The sequence below is a fragment of the Mesoplodon densirostris genome, chromosome 9, assembly GCF_025265405.1.
Source record: "Mesoplodon densirostris isolate mMesDen1 chromosome 9, mMesDen1 primary haplotype, whole genome shotgun sequence".
Taxonomy (NCBI): Eukaryota; Metazoa; Chordata; class Mammalia; order Artiodactyla; family Ziphiidae; genus Mesoplodon; species Mesoplodon densirostris.
Genome location: NC_082669.1, coordinates 24,075,511 through 24,094,458, shown reverse-complemented (window position 1 = coordinate 24,094,458; position 18,948 = coordinate 24,075,511). Strand labels below are relative to the sequence as shown.

Sequence of the window (18,948 nt, the reverse complement as noted above, 5' to 3'; positions counted from 1 at the left end):
TTCCTGCCAGTGCATCTGCTTAGTGGAATCCAGAGGGAAAGTGAGCCTGCTGATTCAGACCACAGAGTCCAGCCTTCAGGGCATGCAGAGGTTCTGGGGTGAAGGCTGGCAAGTGGGAAATAACCAGCACACCCATGTGTACATTGCAGGGGCATGTCATGATTCTGGGGCAGCAGTTATCTGAAAACTCACCTTTGAATAGAGAAAAAGACCAAGTTCAGGACTATGCAAATTTCCAACGATGTCTAGGGTAGGAGCCATGGACATTTTAGTTATTTGTTTCTGTCGCTGTATGGAAAGCAACATTTTTTATTACAAATTTTCGTTTATTAAAACTGTGCTTGGGCCTCCCTGGTGGCGCAGTGGTTAAGAGTCCGCCTGCCGATGCAGGGGATACGGGTTCGTGCCCCGGTCTGGGAGGATCCCATATGCCGCGGAGCGGCTGGGCCCGTGAGCCATGGCCGCTGGGCCTGCGCATCCGGAGCCTGTGCTCCGCAACGGGGGAGGCCGCAACAGTGAGAGGCCCGCATACCGCAAAAAGAAAAAAAAAAAAAAAAAAAAAAAAAAACTGTGCTTATTGAGTAATTAATTAGTTGATTAAAAATACGTTATAAGGCGTAGCTCCCCTTTGTTGTCTGTTAAGCCACTACTTGAATATGAAGAGTGTGTACTTTTTATGGAAAGAACAAAATTAAACAAAAATTAACTTGTTATGTAGGAAAAAAAAACCCAGCATCTCAGTCTTCTGGTAGTTGAAGCTCTCATGCGTACTGCAGAATGCAAGGGATATGTATACATTTCCAGTGTTCCAAGCAACATGAAAGCGAATTGTAATAATCCAGCCTATAAACCTTGTTTAATGCTCTCATAATGGGTAATGCAAGTGATGGAATACTGTGATTTTAATCTTGGCATTTTAGTAACACAGTAAGATAGATGAAAAGGCAGTAACAAATTAGATTATATAATGATATTTCATTTTAGCTAAGAAGTCCAGTTATTCTCTGCAATACATGTGTTTTTGTTTTTAAGTTTATCATAGTATAATGTTTAAAAGGCTCTAATAAGAATCCTCTGTCTTTTCATTGTAATTTATTTTCATGACCTTATAAAAGGATTAATCCAAAGTTAAATTATTTCCACAAACAAACACAAACTTTATATTACTTTATTGTCTTTGGGGAGAACATAAAAATAATCCCCATCTGCTTTCTTGTCTGAAGCTATACTTCATTTATCCATTGGGTGATATGGAAACAAAATGGCAGCCACGCATTCGGTCTTCATGGCCTTGGGAAGACAGAGAGGTGGAAGCAGTATAGGGGACGTTACCCCTGGGTGGGCAGGCCGGGGTCTTAAATGCATAAGCCAAGATTCAGAGGTCATGGAACCATAGCTCCTCCCCTCAGTGACGCTCTGGCCACCCAGACAACCCTCTACAGCTTGGGCATCTTTTTCCTAGAGAGCAGTTTTATGATTTAGTTTGAGGGGGTCACAGGCCTATTTCTATACTCTTTGGCTACAACATAAATAGCATGGGATCCCTGTTCTTGGAGCAGTTCTAAATTTCAGTGTTCTTCCCGGAATGTTTGTTTGTTGTTTGGTTTTTTTTTTCCTCCATGGTTTGTGTTTGCCTTCCAACCACAGAGCCACGTACAGCCCCAGAAAAGAGAGAACCGAAAGCTACAAAGGCAGAGAAAGTCATGACAGGCCAACAGTAATCTTCAATTCAATCTCTGTGTGTATCTACTAAAAATATAAACCGAGAAAATGACACCTATAATTTTTTTTTTCCTCGTGCTCCTGTAATCCACAAATGAAGATGTTTAGCAAGCTTGACAAATATTTACCAGGTCAACTTTAGGGTAGTTTGTGAAATGATGTATGTCATTTATATGGAAAACTTGGTGACTGCCTTCCTCACATTTCCTACCTCTTCTTTCTTCAATAGAATTCACCCCTCTGGCCGTCGACTTGAATGGCTCTTTCTTCCAGCGGTGAATACACATCTGCCTATTAAATATAAAGTCTTCCCTTTCAGATTTGCTTTACAGTTAAAAGCAAAATAAATAACAAATGATCTAGATGCCAAGAATTTGGAAATGACTCCGTTAGGTAAGGTTAAAAGCAGCTTTATTGAAAAATCGTAGTTTATGTATGTTTACATCCATGTCAGGTGGCTGCCATAGCCATTGTAGTTCAAGGCTGGGTGCTCAGCTTTGATGACGTAGAAAGCCATGTTTGTCAGTCTTCAGTACTAGAGAAGGGTCATGCTAGCCCAACTCACAAGAGCCTGACTTGGAGACAGAATGAATAAGTCATCAACGTTCAGTGAGAAATTGAACAGCAAGGAAATGGGAACACCAGTCTCCCAAAGTCTTGCTCTTTGGACATTTGTTTGCTGAACTGAAAACAGGTGACACACAAAAAAGTTGTTGGATGGTTCTTACAACCACCGAGAACATCAGCGGCCACCACCATTTACTGAGTGCCCTGTGCCGGTGGTGATAGCAGCCCTGGCAGAGAACTGTCATTGTTCCATGCTGTGTATAAGGAAACACGCCTCAGTGACAGAGCCAGGGGTGAGCCTGAGTTCAAGTCCAGTTCCTTCAGAGCCCTTGCATTTAATGATAACTGAGTTCATTTTCTTAACCACCTTGTGTGGTTTTATGATTTTGAGTGGAGGTCCTGGGAAACCCAAGGAGATGCTCCCGGGATACTGATAGGTTGGGGGACAAAGCAGACAGGTGTGTTTCCACCATACGATTTACTTTGAAAAAAGGGTTCCAATATTTCAGTGTTTGAAAATCACATAGTATGCTATATTTGCCATCCCTAATATGCGTGTGTGTGTGTTTATGTGTATGTATGAGTATATATGTACATATATACATTTGTCTCTGTTGTATATGTGTATATATTAGGAGTGGAATATATTAGTATAGTTTGTGAAATAGGTTGTATGCACATATTCAGCATTTATTAGATACTAGGCTCAGTACATGAGGCTTTAGTTATATTCACTTGCCAAGACCCCCAAGAGGTAGGTAGGTATCCTCCCCATTGGACTATTTAGGACAAGAAGGGTGTGAGTATCACGGCCAAGGTCACACAGCTGCTGTCCCATCCACATCGATTCCTCTTCAACCCTGAGCCCTCCCATCGTACCACTGCTCTGATGGTCTGACTCAACTGTCCCCAGAATTCCTGATGATCCTTCCCTGAATGAGCCTCGTTAAACATTTTCCTGTTGTATCCTGGGGATGGCTGGCCTTTGACTACTAGACGGTGCTTTTCTTTAGGGCAGTTGATATCTTGCAGCTTTCTTAGTTGCATTCCTGTCTGAAAGCATGTCCCACCATCTCGTTGAGAACTAGGTGATTCCGTATCTTCCCAGCATCATCTCTGGAGGGGAGGGACAGGCATGGGTATGACATTCACCAGAGTGCGTGGAGTTTCCTGACGTCGTCTCCAAATCCTGGAGGGACCAACCCTCTTCTCTGCTGTTGCTCCTCATGGGTGTGGAAGGGAGAATGGAGCCTGGGCATTCCTGCTGGGGAAGATGTGTCCGGATCTTGATTCCTTACTCAACGAATAGTTACCCTCAGTCTTCCTGTGAGAACAGGTCAAATGAAAGTGAAAGCAGGGAGACAGACATCAGGCATCCACAGATTTGTGAAGAGAGAAAAGCATCAGCCGTCTCCTGGCTTCCCTGCTTCTTTGGGGCTGGTGAACACCCCAGCCCGATATCTGTAATCTTCATGTTGTTCTAAGTGCTGATTTTTTTCCATCCATGATTCTTCAATGGAATCTAGGCTTCTGGGAATATTCTTACTACCATTCTCAATTCTAACATTTGAGACAAATTACAGGTTCCAATTTTTTGCCTAACGAAGAAACCAATTAGCAATGTCATTGCTTCACTGATTTTTAGTTTATAGTGTTCAGACTGAGTTTCTCGTGGATCCTAAGAAAAGCTTGTCTAGGAGGCATCATCTCATCTCATGGATCTCTCGAAATGTCTGCTTTTTTATATTTCTGCGGCACCTGTCTCTCATCATACATCTACAAATGAGCCTGTTACTTGATAATAATCACTTTCAAATCGGATTGGAAGGATTGATTTTCCTTTGTGGTAGAAAATGAATGAATGAATTCGAGCGTCTGGTGTGCTCTAAGGTAGTGACAGGTCTAAATGGAGCATCAGATTTAACCAGTGACACAGAGCTAACTTATTTTGTAGCAAAGAGCTAAAATAGGATAGCCTCATAGGTCTTGCCAATTTCTATTTAAGAACAAGGAATTTTTACTAATTTTTGAGTGGGGTATGGAGAGCCTCAAGTTGTTTGGAAAAGAAATAGCTATTTTCAGGTGGTGACTTCTCAATCTGCCCACATGTAAATTTAGAAAACTTATTTTATTTCACCCAAAGTGACATCTGAAGAACAAATAAAAAGCCTCATTTTTTTTTTAAGTTCAAAATGAAAAAAACGAGTAAGAAGGAACACGTAAGAAAATCCTCTCCCTCCCGTGTGTTTTAACCTCTTTGATTTTCTACTGAGAAGATTCACGATCTGAGCTTTGGGTTCATTTAACTCAGTGCCCTTCAAGGAGCTGGCTTCTCCCAGGACTCTGTTCTGACGGGGCTGGGGACCAGAGCCCAGCTGCGGCTGCATGTGCCTTTGCTTGGGAGGCGGGATGAGAAAATGTGTTTCTCCTCCCTTTCCTTTCACTCCTAAAGCCAGCGCCGCAAGAGGAGCTTGCAGTTCTCAGAACATCCCTCCCTATCACGGTCTCGCCTTTTTATGGCCATATTCTCTGTGAATGAAAAAAGGGAAAGTACAAGTGTTCAGCCTGTCAGAGCCAGTTCACTGGATTATCCACACAAAATGTTTTCTATTAGAGGAGGAACAGGGTGGCGAGTGGGGGGGGGGCGTTCCACAGACTGGCCGTTCTAGAAATGCCTGTCCCTGGGGCTTGGGGGTGGCTCTGGGGAGGGAATTCCCTGGAGTGGATGAGGTATGGTGGCAACAAGGTGTGCCTTAGAATTTATTTTCATCCGCCAAAAGCTTACATTCTACCTTGGCTCATTACAACTAAAGCATGGGCTTGATCAAAACCCTGACCTTTTCCAACTTTCTAACCCCAGGAGCACTTCATTACGGATTGTTCACTGAACGTGGCTGATCAGGAAGCTGATCAGGAACGGGTATGAGAGGAAGCTGCCTCCCAGGGCTGCTACTCATGGAGAAGGGGGGCTGCCTTCAAAACAGGGAAACCCATATCTGTGAAACTGGTTTTGCTCACAACCTCAAGACCCAGAACACTAAAGCTGGAGCACCTATGTATAGAGTGTCAATTTCATGTTTCTTACAGACTTTTGCAATTAGTCTCTTTTCTTATGTGTAGGCATCTCTGCCATGTGCATGCTCAGACTCCCAGACCAGAAGAATCTCCCTTTCTTTCTTTCTCCATCCCTCCCTCCCTCCTTCCTTTCTTTCTTTTTCTTTCTTTTCTTTTCTTTTTTTAATGCAGTACCATGATGGTGAGAGGGAAGTTCAAGGGTAAAATTAACATTCAGGTCAAATGGAAAATAGAATCGCAGCAACTACTTTAAGCTCAGATGCCTGTTTAGAATTTCTTCTCATGAGGAAAACCAGAGGCTTTATTTTCCTATATTCTGAGTGCCAGGAAATTTCTCAGAGGTCCATTTTCTTTGCCCAAATAATTGCCTAGCAGCATTCTAACTACGTGATGTCACCATGATCTTAAGGTCCTAGTACTGGAAAGGTATATGCCTGATCTTCTTTCCCCCAAGACGCCTTGAGTTCACGTAAAATCTTACTCATTTTCTTTCACAGACAGCCTCTGCCTCCGGAGCTCTTGGTCTCATGCGTACCTCTTGTGTCTGCTTTTCTTTTTACCTAGGCCTTCTGCCTTATCTAGCAGCCCCACGTACTCCGACCTGCCTTTCATCAGGATCTCCCCACATCGGAATCCCGCCGCAGCTTCTGAGTCCCCGTTCAGCCCTCCGCATCCCTACATCAACCCCTACATGGACTACATCCGGTCCCTGCACAGCAGCCCGTCCCTCTCCATGATTTCGGCCGCCCGCGGGCTGAGCCCCACAGATGGTGAGTCTCAGACCAGCCTATTCTGCTTCCATACATCATGCCTCTCCTGGAACGTGGCAGAGAGTAACTGATGCTTCTTGAGTCCCGTGTGCCAGGCGCTGTGCTAAGTGATGTGATTACGTGCTTTCATTTCAGCCTTATGACACCTCCATGAGGGTGGGATATTATGTCCATTTTCAGGTGAGGATAAGGGCAGAGGGTCCAAATAACTTGAAACCTGGTGTTCACTGGCCAGTAAGTGGCAGAGGGGGCACTCAGAGCCAGAACGCACTGATGCCCAAATCCTTGCGCTCATTCACTGCTCTGTTCTGCGGCTTCACATGTATTTAGACTGGCCCTGTTGCCATTCCCACACTGTGCGTGTGTAACCAGCACACTTTGCTCACCTTCTGATGAACACTTTTCTGTGCTGCGTGTCTGAAGGACACATGTGTACAGATGTGTCCATTGGAGCAGCACTTTTCAAACTCCAGTGCGCATAGGTATCACCTGGGGATGGTGATAAGATACTATTCTGGTTGGGGTGGGTCCAGGTGCGGCCTGAGGTTCTGCACTTCTGAGAGGCTCCCAGGTGATGTCAGTGCTGCTGGTCCAGCGACCACGCTCTGAGCTGCAAGGTCTTAGAGAACATGATGGGCCGGCTCTGTTGTATGTGCCCTCTGTCCTTGACCAAATGAACACTGCAAAAGGGATGCGGTGGGACAAGAAACAAACTTTGACTTTAATTCTCTTGTACTTGATGTTCATCTTAAGCTCCAAAGCACCAAATTCCTGTTGTCCTGTTGGCCTCCCAGTGACTTGTCACCTGACTCTTTTAAATTGGACCTGCGCATTACACAAGTGCCCAATGATAAAAGGCTCCTTTGGTTCAGGAAGGGCCTTTCCCATCTCACGCACACATATACAAACTCATTTGCCCACACTTGCTAGCATCTGAGTTCAGGTCCAGGATGGCATAAGCTGTATTGATGACAGATAGAGGATTATGAGCGCTCTGCAGCAAACCACAAATCGCTGATGCTTGTGTTGGGGCCCAGAGACACACTATGCAGTCCGACTCACCAAGCAGCACGGTCCACATTCTCCACTCAGACACTTCCCGAGGCTGGCTGTGCATGGCGGGGATAGTAGACGGAAGCTTCCTGAGGTTTTTCAGTAAATATCCGCTCATTCATGCAAGAAGCTGTGCTCCACCAGTAGCTGCTGGCTGACTTTTTTCCCTCTGATTCAATGCAGTGAATATACTTGTAAGGTACCTAATGAAGAAGTTTTGCCATTTCGACAAGATTCACACTTTAAAAATAAAACTGTAGAAGAGTGAGATTGGAGTTCGTTCTGCTTTGGATTTGGTTTTCTAGTGGGAAAAATGGAAAGTCACCTCCATGGAATACTTGGGGGTTCATGGAAGTGACTAATAAGAACAGAGGGAGAGAGGGGTCGAGAGGTCAGCTGACGATGGCTTGAAATGATGCCTGGCTTCTGGACATTTAGTGGGGCCACTGAAGTTGGTACCTCTAGTTAAAACATCTTGTCATCTGCTTTCCATAGTATTTGATGGTGAATATGACTAAAACATTCTTTGATTGGTTGTCCTGCCTCTCAGGAGTCCAATTAATACCCAAGTCAAGTCACTAGTATTTGTCTCTTGTGGTCTATGATTTTTGTATATATCTCTCTATCTTTATGATGTATGAGAAGTATGTGGACACATATAAAAAAGAATGAAATAATGCCATTTGCAGCAACATGGGTGGACCTAGAGGTGATCATACTAAGTGAAGTAAGTCAGAAAGAGAAAGACAAGTATCATATGATATCGCTTATATGTAGACTCTAAAAAATAATGACACAAATGAACTTATTTACAAGACAGAAATAGACTCACAGACATAGAAAACAAATATATGGTTTGGGAAAGGGGGTGGGAGGGATAAATTAGGAGTTTGGGATTAACAGATTCACACGACTATACATAAAATAAACAAGGACCTACTGTATAGCACAAGGAACTATATTCAGTATCTTGTAATACTTATAATGGAAAAGAATATGAAAAAGAATATATACGTGTGTGTGTATAACTGAATCACTTTGCTGTACACCTGAAATAACACAACATTGTAAATCAGCTATACTTCAGTAAAAAAATTAAAAAGTATATGGACACAAATGTAAAGCCTACACAGACCTATCACTAGAATGCTAGTGTTTCTACATCATAATGATAAAGTTAGCTTGTATTGATCGAATGCTATGTGCTAAGCACTTTCCATGCACCATTGCCTTCACTGCTCCCAGCAGCTTCCTGTGAAGCTGTAAGAGGTGGAGCTGGGATTTGCATCCACATTTTAGTGTATTTGGAGACCACCCTCAGAACTGCTACAGCGTCCTGCAGCTTTGGCACATAAATTGGCATGCAGAAACCGATCATTATCCCACTGCTATAGAGCTGACGCTTGCCAGTAAATTGCTCCAGATTGATAGGTGTGTTTCTTTTTGATTTTGTAACGGAAAAAAGAGAAAAAAAAGAGCTTTAAAATTATGGAACACAAAATTGCAGCTTGCCACCGTCATGTGTTAGTAAAGCCAGCTGTGCTGCCTTTTCCACTCGTGACACAGGGTCCTCCAGTTCCTGAGAGCTGACTCAGACCATCCTGCCAGAAGGCTTAGGGATGTATGTTAAGTATGTCATGAAGGACGTCATGATTATCTAAGTTGTTTACTACTGTAAGAAATGTGGAAAAATAACTGTGCACATACAGTGATTTGATATGACACCTTTTTAAAAAAAGATTATTTATTTATTTATTTATTTATTTTTGGCTGCGTTGGGTCTTCATTGCTGCGTGCGGGCTTTCTCTAGTTGCGGCGAGGAGGGGCTACTCTTCATTGCAGTGCACGGGCTTCTCATTGCAGTGCCTTCTCTTGTTGCAGAGCACAGGCTCTAGGCGCACAGGCTTCAATAGTTGTGGCACACGGGCTTAGTTGCTCCGCGGCATGTGGGATCTTCCCAAGACACTTCTATTTTGGGGAGCAACATAGGGGAATGAGTGTACAGATACACGCACACATATATTGGGTTGGCCAAAAAGTTCGTTTGGTTAATGAATATGTTGTTCAATAAAGTTCTTGGTGAAAATGAAGAATGTCTTTTATTTTTACTTAAACCCGAATGAACTTTTTGGCCAACTCAATACAATTTAATCATTTGGAATTGCTGGTGATTCTTACAACTCACCTCGAAAGTTTTATCATGTATTTTATTTTTTCTATTCTTTTCCTTCAGTTTTCTTTGCAAATCAGTGATATCTGGGAGACTTCAGTGAAAGCACGATTTGAGTTCAGGAAGTTTTCCTAGAAAGAACCATAAGAGGAATGGCTGATGTGAGCTGCATGGCGAATTGACTTTGGGATGTCTCAGGAAAAGCTTCTTTTTGGCCTTCTTTCAACTAGTAACCATGTTTTCTTGTCTCCTCTTCAATCCAGCCCCCCACGCTGGAGTCAGCCCAGCGGAATACTATCATCAGATGGCTCTGTTAGCCGGCCAGCGCAGTCCCTATGCAGACATCATCCCCTCCGCTGCCACCGCCGGCGCAGGGGCCATCCACATGGAGTATCTTCATGCCATGGACAGTAAGTGGCGGGTCCCTCTTCTGTAGTCCTGGGCGTGGCCAAGCTAACTCATGAAAGGGAGAGGAAGATACAAAGATGGGTTGATGACCTAACTTTTCAAACCAGAGGAGGAGGAGGAACCACCAATATTTGGGACTCTGGTTGCCTTGGTTTCCCAGGAATCTTCCACAGATGTGGCCATCCTGAGACTCCCGCTTGGAAGATACAGGCGATGGTCATTTGGCAGATACACAAAAAACTAGTCAGCCCTGATTGTCTTGGTAGCAGAATAAGGAAATGTGTTTGATTAGATGAATGTGCTTCATCCAGTCATTCCTTGGTTTTATAGATTTTATGCTTTATAAATTAACTAAAAAAGAGACCTATACTTGGTTTTACATTTTTCATTGATTTATTTTTTTTCTTATTTTCCACATGTTTTCTTTACATTAAAAAAATCTGGGCTTCCCTGGTGGCACAGTGGTTGAGAGTCCGCCTGCCAACGCAGGGGACACGGGTTCGTGCCCCGGTCCGGGAAGATCCCACATGCCGCGGAGCGGCTGGGCCCGTGAGCCATGGCCGCTGAGCCTGCGCATCCGGAGCCTGTGCTCCGCAATGGGAGAGGCCACAGCAGTGAGAGGCCCGCGTGCCACAAAAAAAAAAAAAAAAAAAAAAAAATCTGTCTCACTGAGACCTTTTACATAGGAAAAAGGAAAACATTTCCACATCGGGAAGGGCTACTTTTAGCCCTCTACCTAGCAGTGGAAGAAAATGGGATCATTGGTTGTACTTTATATCACTTTCTTTTGGGTCTCTTAAGGCTTATGACAAGTCCTTTGTGTCACTTCTCTAGACATATAAACAAGAGCCTATGATTATCATTTTTCAGAACATCCAAGAGTTCTTATTTATTTGGATTCTTTAAGTCCACATCCATTTGCCAGGTGCCAGGAAGTGAACCTGAAACATCATACAAGGTGTACATAACGAAACCCTTTGAATACGACGACAATATGAGTTTGAGTAGGACATATGCTCGAGGTTTTGTTTGTTTCTTCTAGTAGCAGTGATTAATTTGTGATTTTCCATCTAGGGTCTATTTGGATTCTTCTGTGACAATGGGTGGACCTTGGTCTACTCTCTATTAGTGGTTGATAATTCAGTTCTCAGATTTAGAATAGAGAGAAAATGATTGGTCCACAGGGCATAAAATCTACAGCCTTGGTCCCCTTAGTGTCATGAACTAACTCAGCTGTGTTACATACGAACACAGCTTGGGTGGGTTTCCAATGGGGAGCTCATTACCACACACAGAGTAAGAGAAATGTGTTACATCTTCCGCAGGGATTTTGTTTTCTGCTTTGTAGAAGAGAGATTTCCATTTCAGATTCATCATAACCACGTTTCAATTAGGGATTATTGGGAAAAAAAGTTGAGTGTTATTATGCAAATTAGTTATTTAAAAATCTGCAAATAAAGAATTAAAATAAGAGAGATTCCTTGAAAGGTCAGCCCATATTACTTTCTCTGTTTGATGAGAATGTGTTTAGGCAGGCAATGGCAGTTTTTATCTAAATAAAGGATGAAGCTACCCTTTTACTTTGTAAAAACTAATTAAAGGCATTTTAATTTGCCAGAGTATGTGGTAAATTGATTGTCATTAACTAGGAATTTAGATGTCCTATCATTCATCACATAAAACGAAACCTCCTTTTTCTTTGTCAGAATCCTTTATTAGAATAGAGAAACAAAACAATTAACAGAAAGACAGATAGGAGGGATCTGTGTTGGAACAGTAAGAACGCTCGGGCTTAGATTTAAGAAGGAAGCCGTATGATCCGTGAAGAACTGAGCCACTTCTCTTTCAGCAGTTTTGAAATCCACACCTCGTAGTTGAGCTGTTCCTTTCAACAGAGGACCCCAAATCACTGCCCCAGATGCTGACAACTTTCTCTTTCTATGCTTCGTTGTGAGGGGGCTGGGAAGAGCATAATAAAGGGTTGGAAAGTGTGTAAAGTACTATATCCCTGTGCTCTAAAATAGCTGAAATAGCATTTAGTTTAATAGAACATAACCAGAATGTTATGTTTTAAATTTAAATCATAGGAGACTTTTTCAAGGGAGGAGTGAAATGACTGTAAATTCCTACATGGGCTCTGCAGTAGCAAAACCAGAGGCAAACTGGGATCGAGCTGGTCATTCTGATCCACTGTTACAGCTCTTCAGGACTCTTCCATTAGCAGAAACGGCAATCAACTGGATTCAGATGAGCACCTGACTTTTAAATGTGCCAACAATGGGCCTACCTGGGTTTCAGCCAGCTTCAGGATAGAGTATTTATGTGTTGCACGTTAGAACGAACAAGTCTGTTTTATGGCTCTAATTCTATCTACCTTTTGGGATTCTAGTGACCTTTAAAGACAGGAGAGCAAATAATCCCTATAAGGAATATCCTAGAGAAATCCTAGACACTCATGAAAACCATGCTCTTTATACTGGTGGAAACTGACTTAAATAAGTACCCATCTTGGAGGGAAACGCAGAGGAGCCGGACCATCCAGGCCCTGGGCAGCCTGGAGGCTTCCATGGAAGGGATGAGGCCAGGCCCTGGGCTCTGTCTTTGGATGATGTGATGGGGATATAGGCCTCTGGTGTTTTATAGCCCTCAGACGGCCTCCTTATCTATTTAGTGTTTTTTTAAGAATCAGGAAATCAGCTCTATCTGGAATGTCCTGTTACTTCTAACTCTGCCAGGGATCCCTGAACCCCACTGAGAATGGTTACTCTTGAGGATGATATGGAAACTGACCAGAAGTCTGGTTTGTCCTTGGAATCCTTTGGAAGTGGAATGCATTTCTTCATTGAAAAACTTTTATGATGAAACTAGCCTCTCATAGTGAGTAAAAATGAGACATTTATATGTAAGGCAGATGCCATAATAAAAGTAAGATGCTGGTTTAAATACTAAGAGCTGTGAACACAGTGGCATTGTTATTTTTGTACGAACATGGCCTAAATCAGGTTGTTAATGAAACTATTCTAAATGAAGAAATTCAATTTTCAATGCGCCTGAAAGAAAGCTTTGAGTAGGTACTACATTTGTCATTCAGATTGGTTTTCCAGTTTCATATACATGGATGGTACTAAGTTCCAGTTTGTGATTTATTTTTTATTCACCATATATCTATTCATCTCTACAATATTATCTACAGAGTCTTTCATATTCATCTATTATACTTCATCAAATTATCTCAAAGCATATGTTGGATTGTTACCTTGTATCAAGGTCCGTCTCTGGTGAAGAAAATATTCCCAATGAGTTTTCTGGAGACCAAGTGCCTAGACTTTTTTCTATAAAGAAGGCTTACCTTCTACTTCAGTTTTCTGGGGACCCCAAAATAGCCATGTCCCTGTAAGCAGGTGTACCCATGCTTTGAAATAGAAACCCTCCATTATCTCTTAAAAGTATCATGTTTGATTTTCCTCTTACCTACTGGTATTATATTCCCATTCTGTCCTTAAACTTTAGTTTGATGACTCTGTAATATAAATGTGACCTTAGAAAAGGCAGGAGTGGGCCTGTGGGCCACATTCCTAGCTCTGCCCTAATTCAAATCTCTACCATCTACCTAATTGAAGGCAAATGGACATTTAATTTTTAACTCTCCATGTAAAAAGCATTGTATTAAGTTAGCAGGTGTTTAAGTGTGAGTTACTAACCTCCAGAATAGAACTTCATCAGTGGAATCTTCTTGAAGTCTCAAAACTCTTATAAATGCCGAGAATTAATTAATCAATTGATTGATTGATCTAATAAGCAGAGGCTTAAAATTGACTCATGTTATCTTATTATAATGCTTGCAGGGTTTTTCTCCCCCAACCTTGGAAAATCTGTAAACAAACCATGTCCCAAGCTTTTAAATGTTTCTTGGGACTTAGGCTGTATAGATTATGGGGAATTGAGGGCAGCGTTCCTCCAGCTCGGCGCTACGGGTGCCAGACGATTCTTCATGGCGGGGGGCCGCCCTGCCCATTCCCGGGTGTGCAGCAGCTTCCCTGGCCTCTAGATGTTTCTAGCACCCCGTGAATTGTGATAACCAAAATATCTCCAGATGTTGTCGCATGTCCCCAGGGGGCAACATTGCCCCCCCATCCAGAACCATTAATTTAGGATAATGTATTTATCAGTTTTGTCAGTAAAGCCGTAAGTATTCCGTGGATCAGATAACTACAGAAATCATGGGGAAATGCGGGCATAACTAAGCTGGATTTTTTTAATCTTAGGATACTTTAACTCATTTTTTTCCTTCGGCTCATTGCCTTAAAACGGTGTGCATCGCGGTGGGGAGGGTGGAGTGCGGTGCGACTGTGGGAACCACTGTCTTTGTCGCTGGCGGTGAATTAATGATGAGCATATCTAAGCAGCTGTCAGATTCATAAATCACTGGAAATGAGAGGGAGAACACATAAAAAGTCTCTCCCTTTTGTTTAGCAATTTATCATTTTGTCTGCACATTAATAAACAGAGCTCCCCCGAGGTAAGCCCCTGGAAGATACATATTTCTCCCTAATTTCCTCAATTGTACCCAGTAGATCACAAGTGGGAGGAGAGAGGTACTTGTCAATGCCAGTCGCCGGCTTCTTATCTTTCACTTCTTCCACGCGGGGTAGTCGGAACAGATAATGGGTACGGAGTCCAGCCGCAGGTAATCAGGTTCTGTTTTGTTTATACAACAGGCACCAGATTCCCCAGCCCCCGGCTGTCAGCCAGGCCAAGCCGAAAACGTACACTGTCCATATCACCACTGTCCGATCATAGCTTTGACCTTCAGACCATGATTAGGACGTCTCCCAACTCCTTGGTCACCATTCTCAATAATTCCCGCAGCAGCTCTTCAGCAAGTGGCTCCTACGGTCACTTATCTGCAAGTGCAATCAGGTATGTATCTTCCCCAAATCCATGATGTGTTTCTTTAATAAAACGTCGCTGGTCGCCTGCGCCTCGCGTTTGCGGTACTGACTACCTACAAGGAAGCATTGTAACAGGACACCGGGGAAGACCCGGGATGTGGATGCAGGTCACATTTCACTACGACGAGTTCCAGAGCCAGTTATTGGGCCGAAAAGAATTATTTTGCAGACATCAGTTAGCAGCCCATTTAGAGAAATAGTAGTTATTCAGGAATGAAATCCCCTTCCTGGAGACAGTTAGTATGGCGATCTTTTTAGCTTCTTACTAGTTATAGTTCCCTAGAGGGAAAACCAACTTTGTACCTGATTTGGGCACACTTGCAAGGACAGGGACAGAAATAAAAAAAAAACAGACGTGGGACTTCCCTGGAGGTCCAGTGGTTAGGACTCCACACTTCCACTGCAGGGGGTGTGGGTTCGATCCCTGGTCGGAGAACTAAGGTCCCACAGACCGTGAGACATGACCAAAAAAAGAGAAAAAAGACCAGACGTGAGTCTTGTCTCACGGGGGAAAAGTGTGCATTGGGAGGAAGAAAGAAAAGGCGACAGAAGGGTTTTTAGTCTAAAGGAGTTGATGGGTCTTCCATGATGAATACACATATTAGGGAAACCCTAACAGTCCAGAAAAAAAAAAAATGTGTTAGCAATAGTCACATACCATATTTACTAGAAATGATGAATACCATTATTTTTTGTCCTTAATGTTTCCATTACGGTTTTAATTCTTTGCTTGTTCAGTTATGAGCAATCCTCCTTGGCAGGCAAGTTAACGTTTAAATATTATAAATATTATAAATCCCCATTTTGATACGATGTCATTTTCTGCAGCATCTGTCTTTTAATATGGCCAGAAAAGTGTGGAAACATGGAACAGAGCAAATAACTCTGCTTGTATGATAGCAGTCCGTACTTACAGAGGGGATTGTTTCAGGATTAGCCAATGTAGTCACGAAGGTAGGCTTTGGAGTCGGGCAAAACTGTAGTCAGATTCCAGCTTTGCTACCAGCTGTGCAGACCTTACTTGCCTGTAGGCTCTGAAATTCAGTCGTCACATTTGTAAACTACAGACAAGACAGCCACTGTAGAGGAAAGGGGTACCTTTTATTAAAGCTGGTGTGTATGGGCAGGGCCTGGATGAAGACCCCTGCCCACGGGCAGAGCCGCAGGAGAACTGCCCCTGATGGTCCATCCAGAGGATGAGCTACCAGGGCCTGGCCATGCTACCCCCAATGTGATCACCCCAATCTGGCTCCGAGGAAGTACGCCCATCTCCAAACCATGGCCTGGCTGTTCGGCACTCCTAGCAAATTTCCCTGGGCTCATAGATTGCCATAGACCTTATCTCAATTTGCTGAAATCATATTATTATGTGGCTCGACTAGAAGTCATAGCATCAAAGTGGTGGAAATGAGGTACACAGTGAAAGTCACAGGAATGATATTCACACGGAATCACTTTGTGAGTGTTCCTTTCTCTTTTGTTTTTCCTTCCCTTCTGCTCTCTGCCCAGCTACCATGACTTTTCACAGCCTCTACAGGACTTAGATTAGAAAGCGGTACACAGATAGTCTCAGTGCTGTCTTTATTCTTACCCTAGCATCTTCACCTGTTTCCTCATCTCCTCACCTTTCCCAGGTAATCTAGTACCAGTCCTTGAGAGACTGTCAGTATCCTGACTTGGAATAATCATTGTCCCCTGCCTCCGAGGAGCTACCACAGATCTGATTATTCTCATTTGAGCTGGAAGCAGAGATTCCTAAGTCCAGTCAGGCCCCAGGAGACCCGTTTGCAGTCAGGTGGCCAGGGCCGTCGGGCACACAGGTCTTTCTTGCCTTCAGCGCCTCACCGGTCTGTCTTCTCTCTTGCAATCTGACCTCTCATTCTTCAATACACAGCCCCTGTGTGCTAGGATAAGATGTAGCTTCTGATGCATATAAAGCAATACAGATAACCCAAGATGAGATCGGCTTGCTGGAACAATACAATAATTAGAAGAATTACGACCGGCACCACCTGCCAGTCCTTTAGCTGGAGTAGCGTTAGTGCTTCGCTTGCTCTGTTCCAAGTTTCACTTTGTGAAATCTGAAGACCGACTGGAGGACTCCTCAGTAAGTGGTAGGACCGGTGGCTGACGGGAAAGGAAGCAGCATGAAGAAATCTACAAAGGGTAACTTTCTCAAGAGGGAAGGATATAGGAGTGCATCTCATCTCTGCTTCGTACCCAGGGACACAGTAGGCACAAGATGCGCTCACTGTTTTCATCTGACAGCAGTTTTGGAAAGCGTAGTGTTATTCTTGTTTTATGCATCAGCACGGAGGGTCTTTGCAAGAGGACCAGCCCTCCAATTCCTTGCTTTTTAATTTGCCCCAAACACGTTTGACTTGCACACTTGCATGTTTTCTAATCCTAATCTGCTTCTCGTGTTGTCAGTGCATATAGTCATGGGGTCAGTTTCTAAAGATGATTTTCAGTGTGTAATGACTCACATTCAGTTTTCTAAAAAAATCTCCTTCACTCGTGTATCCCAGTTCAAATGCTATTCTCTGAGAGGCTGGTAATAGTGGGGACCACTGTTTGAAGTTCTCCTATTTACTTGCTCATCTGGTAGTTGCTATATGTCTCCCTCTACTAGAATACAAATGCCAGAAGATCTAGGACTGTGTATGTTTTGTTCATGGCCACACTTCCCACCTCACGGCATCTGGGCCCTGTCACCTTGGTACCACTCAACAAATATTTCTGGAGTGGATAAATGAAGGAGCTCTTTAATGAGCCATTAGAATTCTAATCGCCCTCCTTATTAAAAGGAAGTTTCCGTGTGGTGGATGAATAATGCTGGCTTTCAGAAGGTTATAGTGTATATGGATAGTATATCGTATATCCATAGGTTGATATGGAGATACAGAGGGATGGACACACAATAAAGGGATAGAAAAGCAAATGTCCATCTTCAGTCTATATATGGTTCTTATGTTTATATATTTACTTAATAATTCAGACTGCTATAAGAATTCCATGTAAAGCACATATTTATTGACAAAAGCCTAGCTACATCTTAAAACATAGTACTTGATTATGGCTAACTTATTAAAACATGTTGTCCAAATGTATAGCAAAAGTCTTTTTTATATCATAACTGAGAACATCATTCAAAAAAATAACTCCATGCACTTAAAAGGATGTTGTGAAATAGTTAACGGTCTCAAAAAGTTTTAACTTCTCCATCACCCTGAAGACCCCTGTCTAAGACTAGCTGAGTCACATTTATCAAATACAGCCTGTAAGCCCCACCCTCTCTGGTTAAGGCTAGTATTATAAATATCCAGTTAATGGCGTTAAATTAGAAATAGTTTGACCTCTGCTAATACCTTCCCCTAGAAATCGAGCGCCCATGGGAGGAAAAAGTGTTTCAACTGACCCTCATCTTCCATCTTCTGGCAAAAGTAAAGGGAATGAAGAAATGAATAATCTATTCATTTCTAACCCACCAGTTACAGATTTCTCACTTTGGGTTTAGTGGCGAAAATGAAGATGGCTTCATATCCTTAGTAGTTTCAGGTCTGGTTCGGCCAGGACAGACATCTCAATGAAGATGAGAGCTGAGTGCCCAGAGCACAGCTTCACAAATCAGTGCGTGTTTTCTGTGGCTGGCACTGACCAGCTCTACCCGGTGACCAGAGAGCAGGGGTCTTTTCTTCTGCACAGCATCAGCCCTCCCAGACATCAGGCCCCAGAGTCAGGATGCATCTGGCAGGTCCAGTGCCACTTCCTGAGGATGGTAGGAATCACCTCAGCCTCCACAGCAGCTTGACTCTGCGCTGTTACCTGCCATGAGTCAACTCATTCATGTCAGACAAACAACATGAGATGACTTGGGTGGGAAACATCAAAGAATAGATGAACCCACAGCCAAATGACCAGGGTCCTTGAAACTCTCTGACTGCATCTTCTAAAAACTACGAGACAACCTTCTCTTCCCCTAGAATCAGTGAAAATAATGAATCCTCACTAAAAAGGATAGTTTTCATTTACTTCCAGGTGTGGCCATTGGTTTGAGGTGGTCTTCCATTTAATCTGTTACTCCTTCATTTCCCAAATATTTGACTGCCCACTCAGCTGTTTGCTGGTTGCTGTGCAGGACGTGAGGGCTGCAAAGATGAATGAGAGACACGATTCCTGTCCTCACGGAACTCACGGAAGGGAAAGGCCTCCAATCAGCACAAGGTTGGAG

General features: G+C 43.1%; 1 protein-coding gene across 1 annotated transcript in view; it reads left to right on the top strand.

The window, feature by feature from the left end:
- GLI3 (GLI family zinc finger 3) overlaps positions 1-18,948 on the top strand; it is a 280,874-nt gene that overhangs the window by 187,302 nt on the left and 74,624 nt on the right. Inside the window, exons 5-7 of the mRNA XM_060107530.1 lie at positions 5,929-6,134; positions 9,621-9,767; positions 14,484-14,685. Coding sequence (XP_059963513.1) covers positions 5,929-6,134; positions 9,621-9,767; positions 14,484-14,685 — 555 coding nt within the window. The remainder of the gene's footprint in view (positions 1-5,928; positions 6,135-9,620; positions 9,768-14,483; positions 14,686-18,948) is intronic.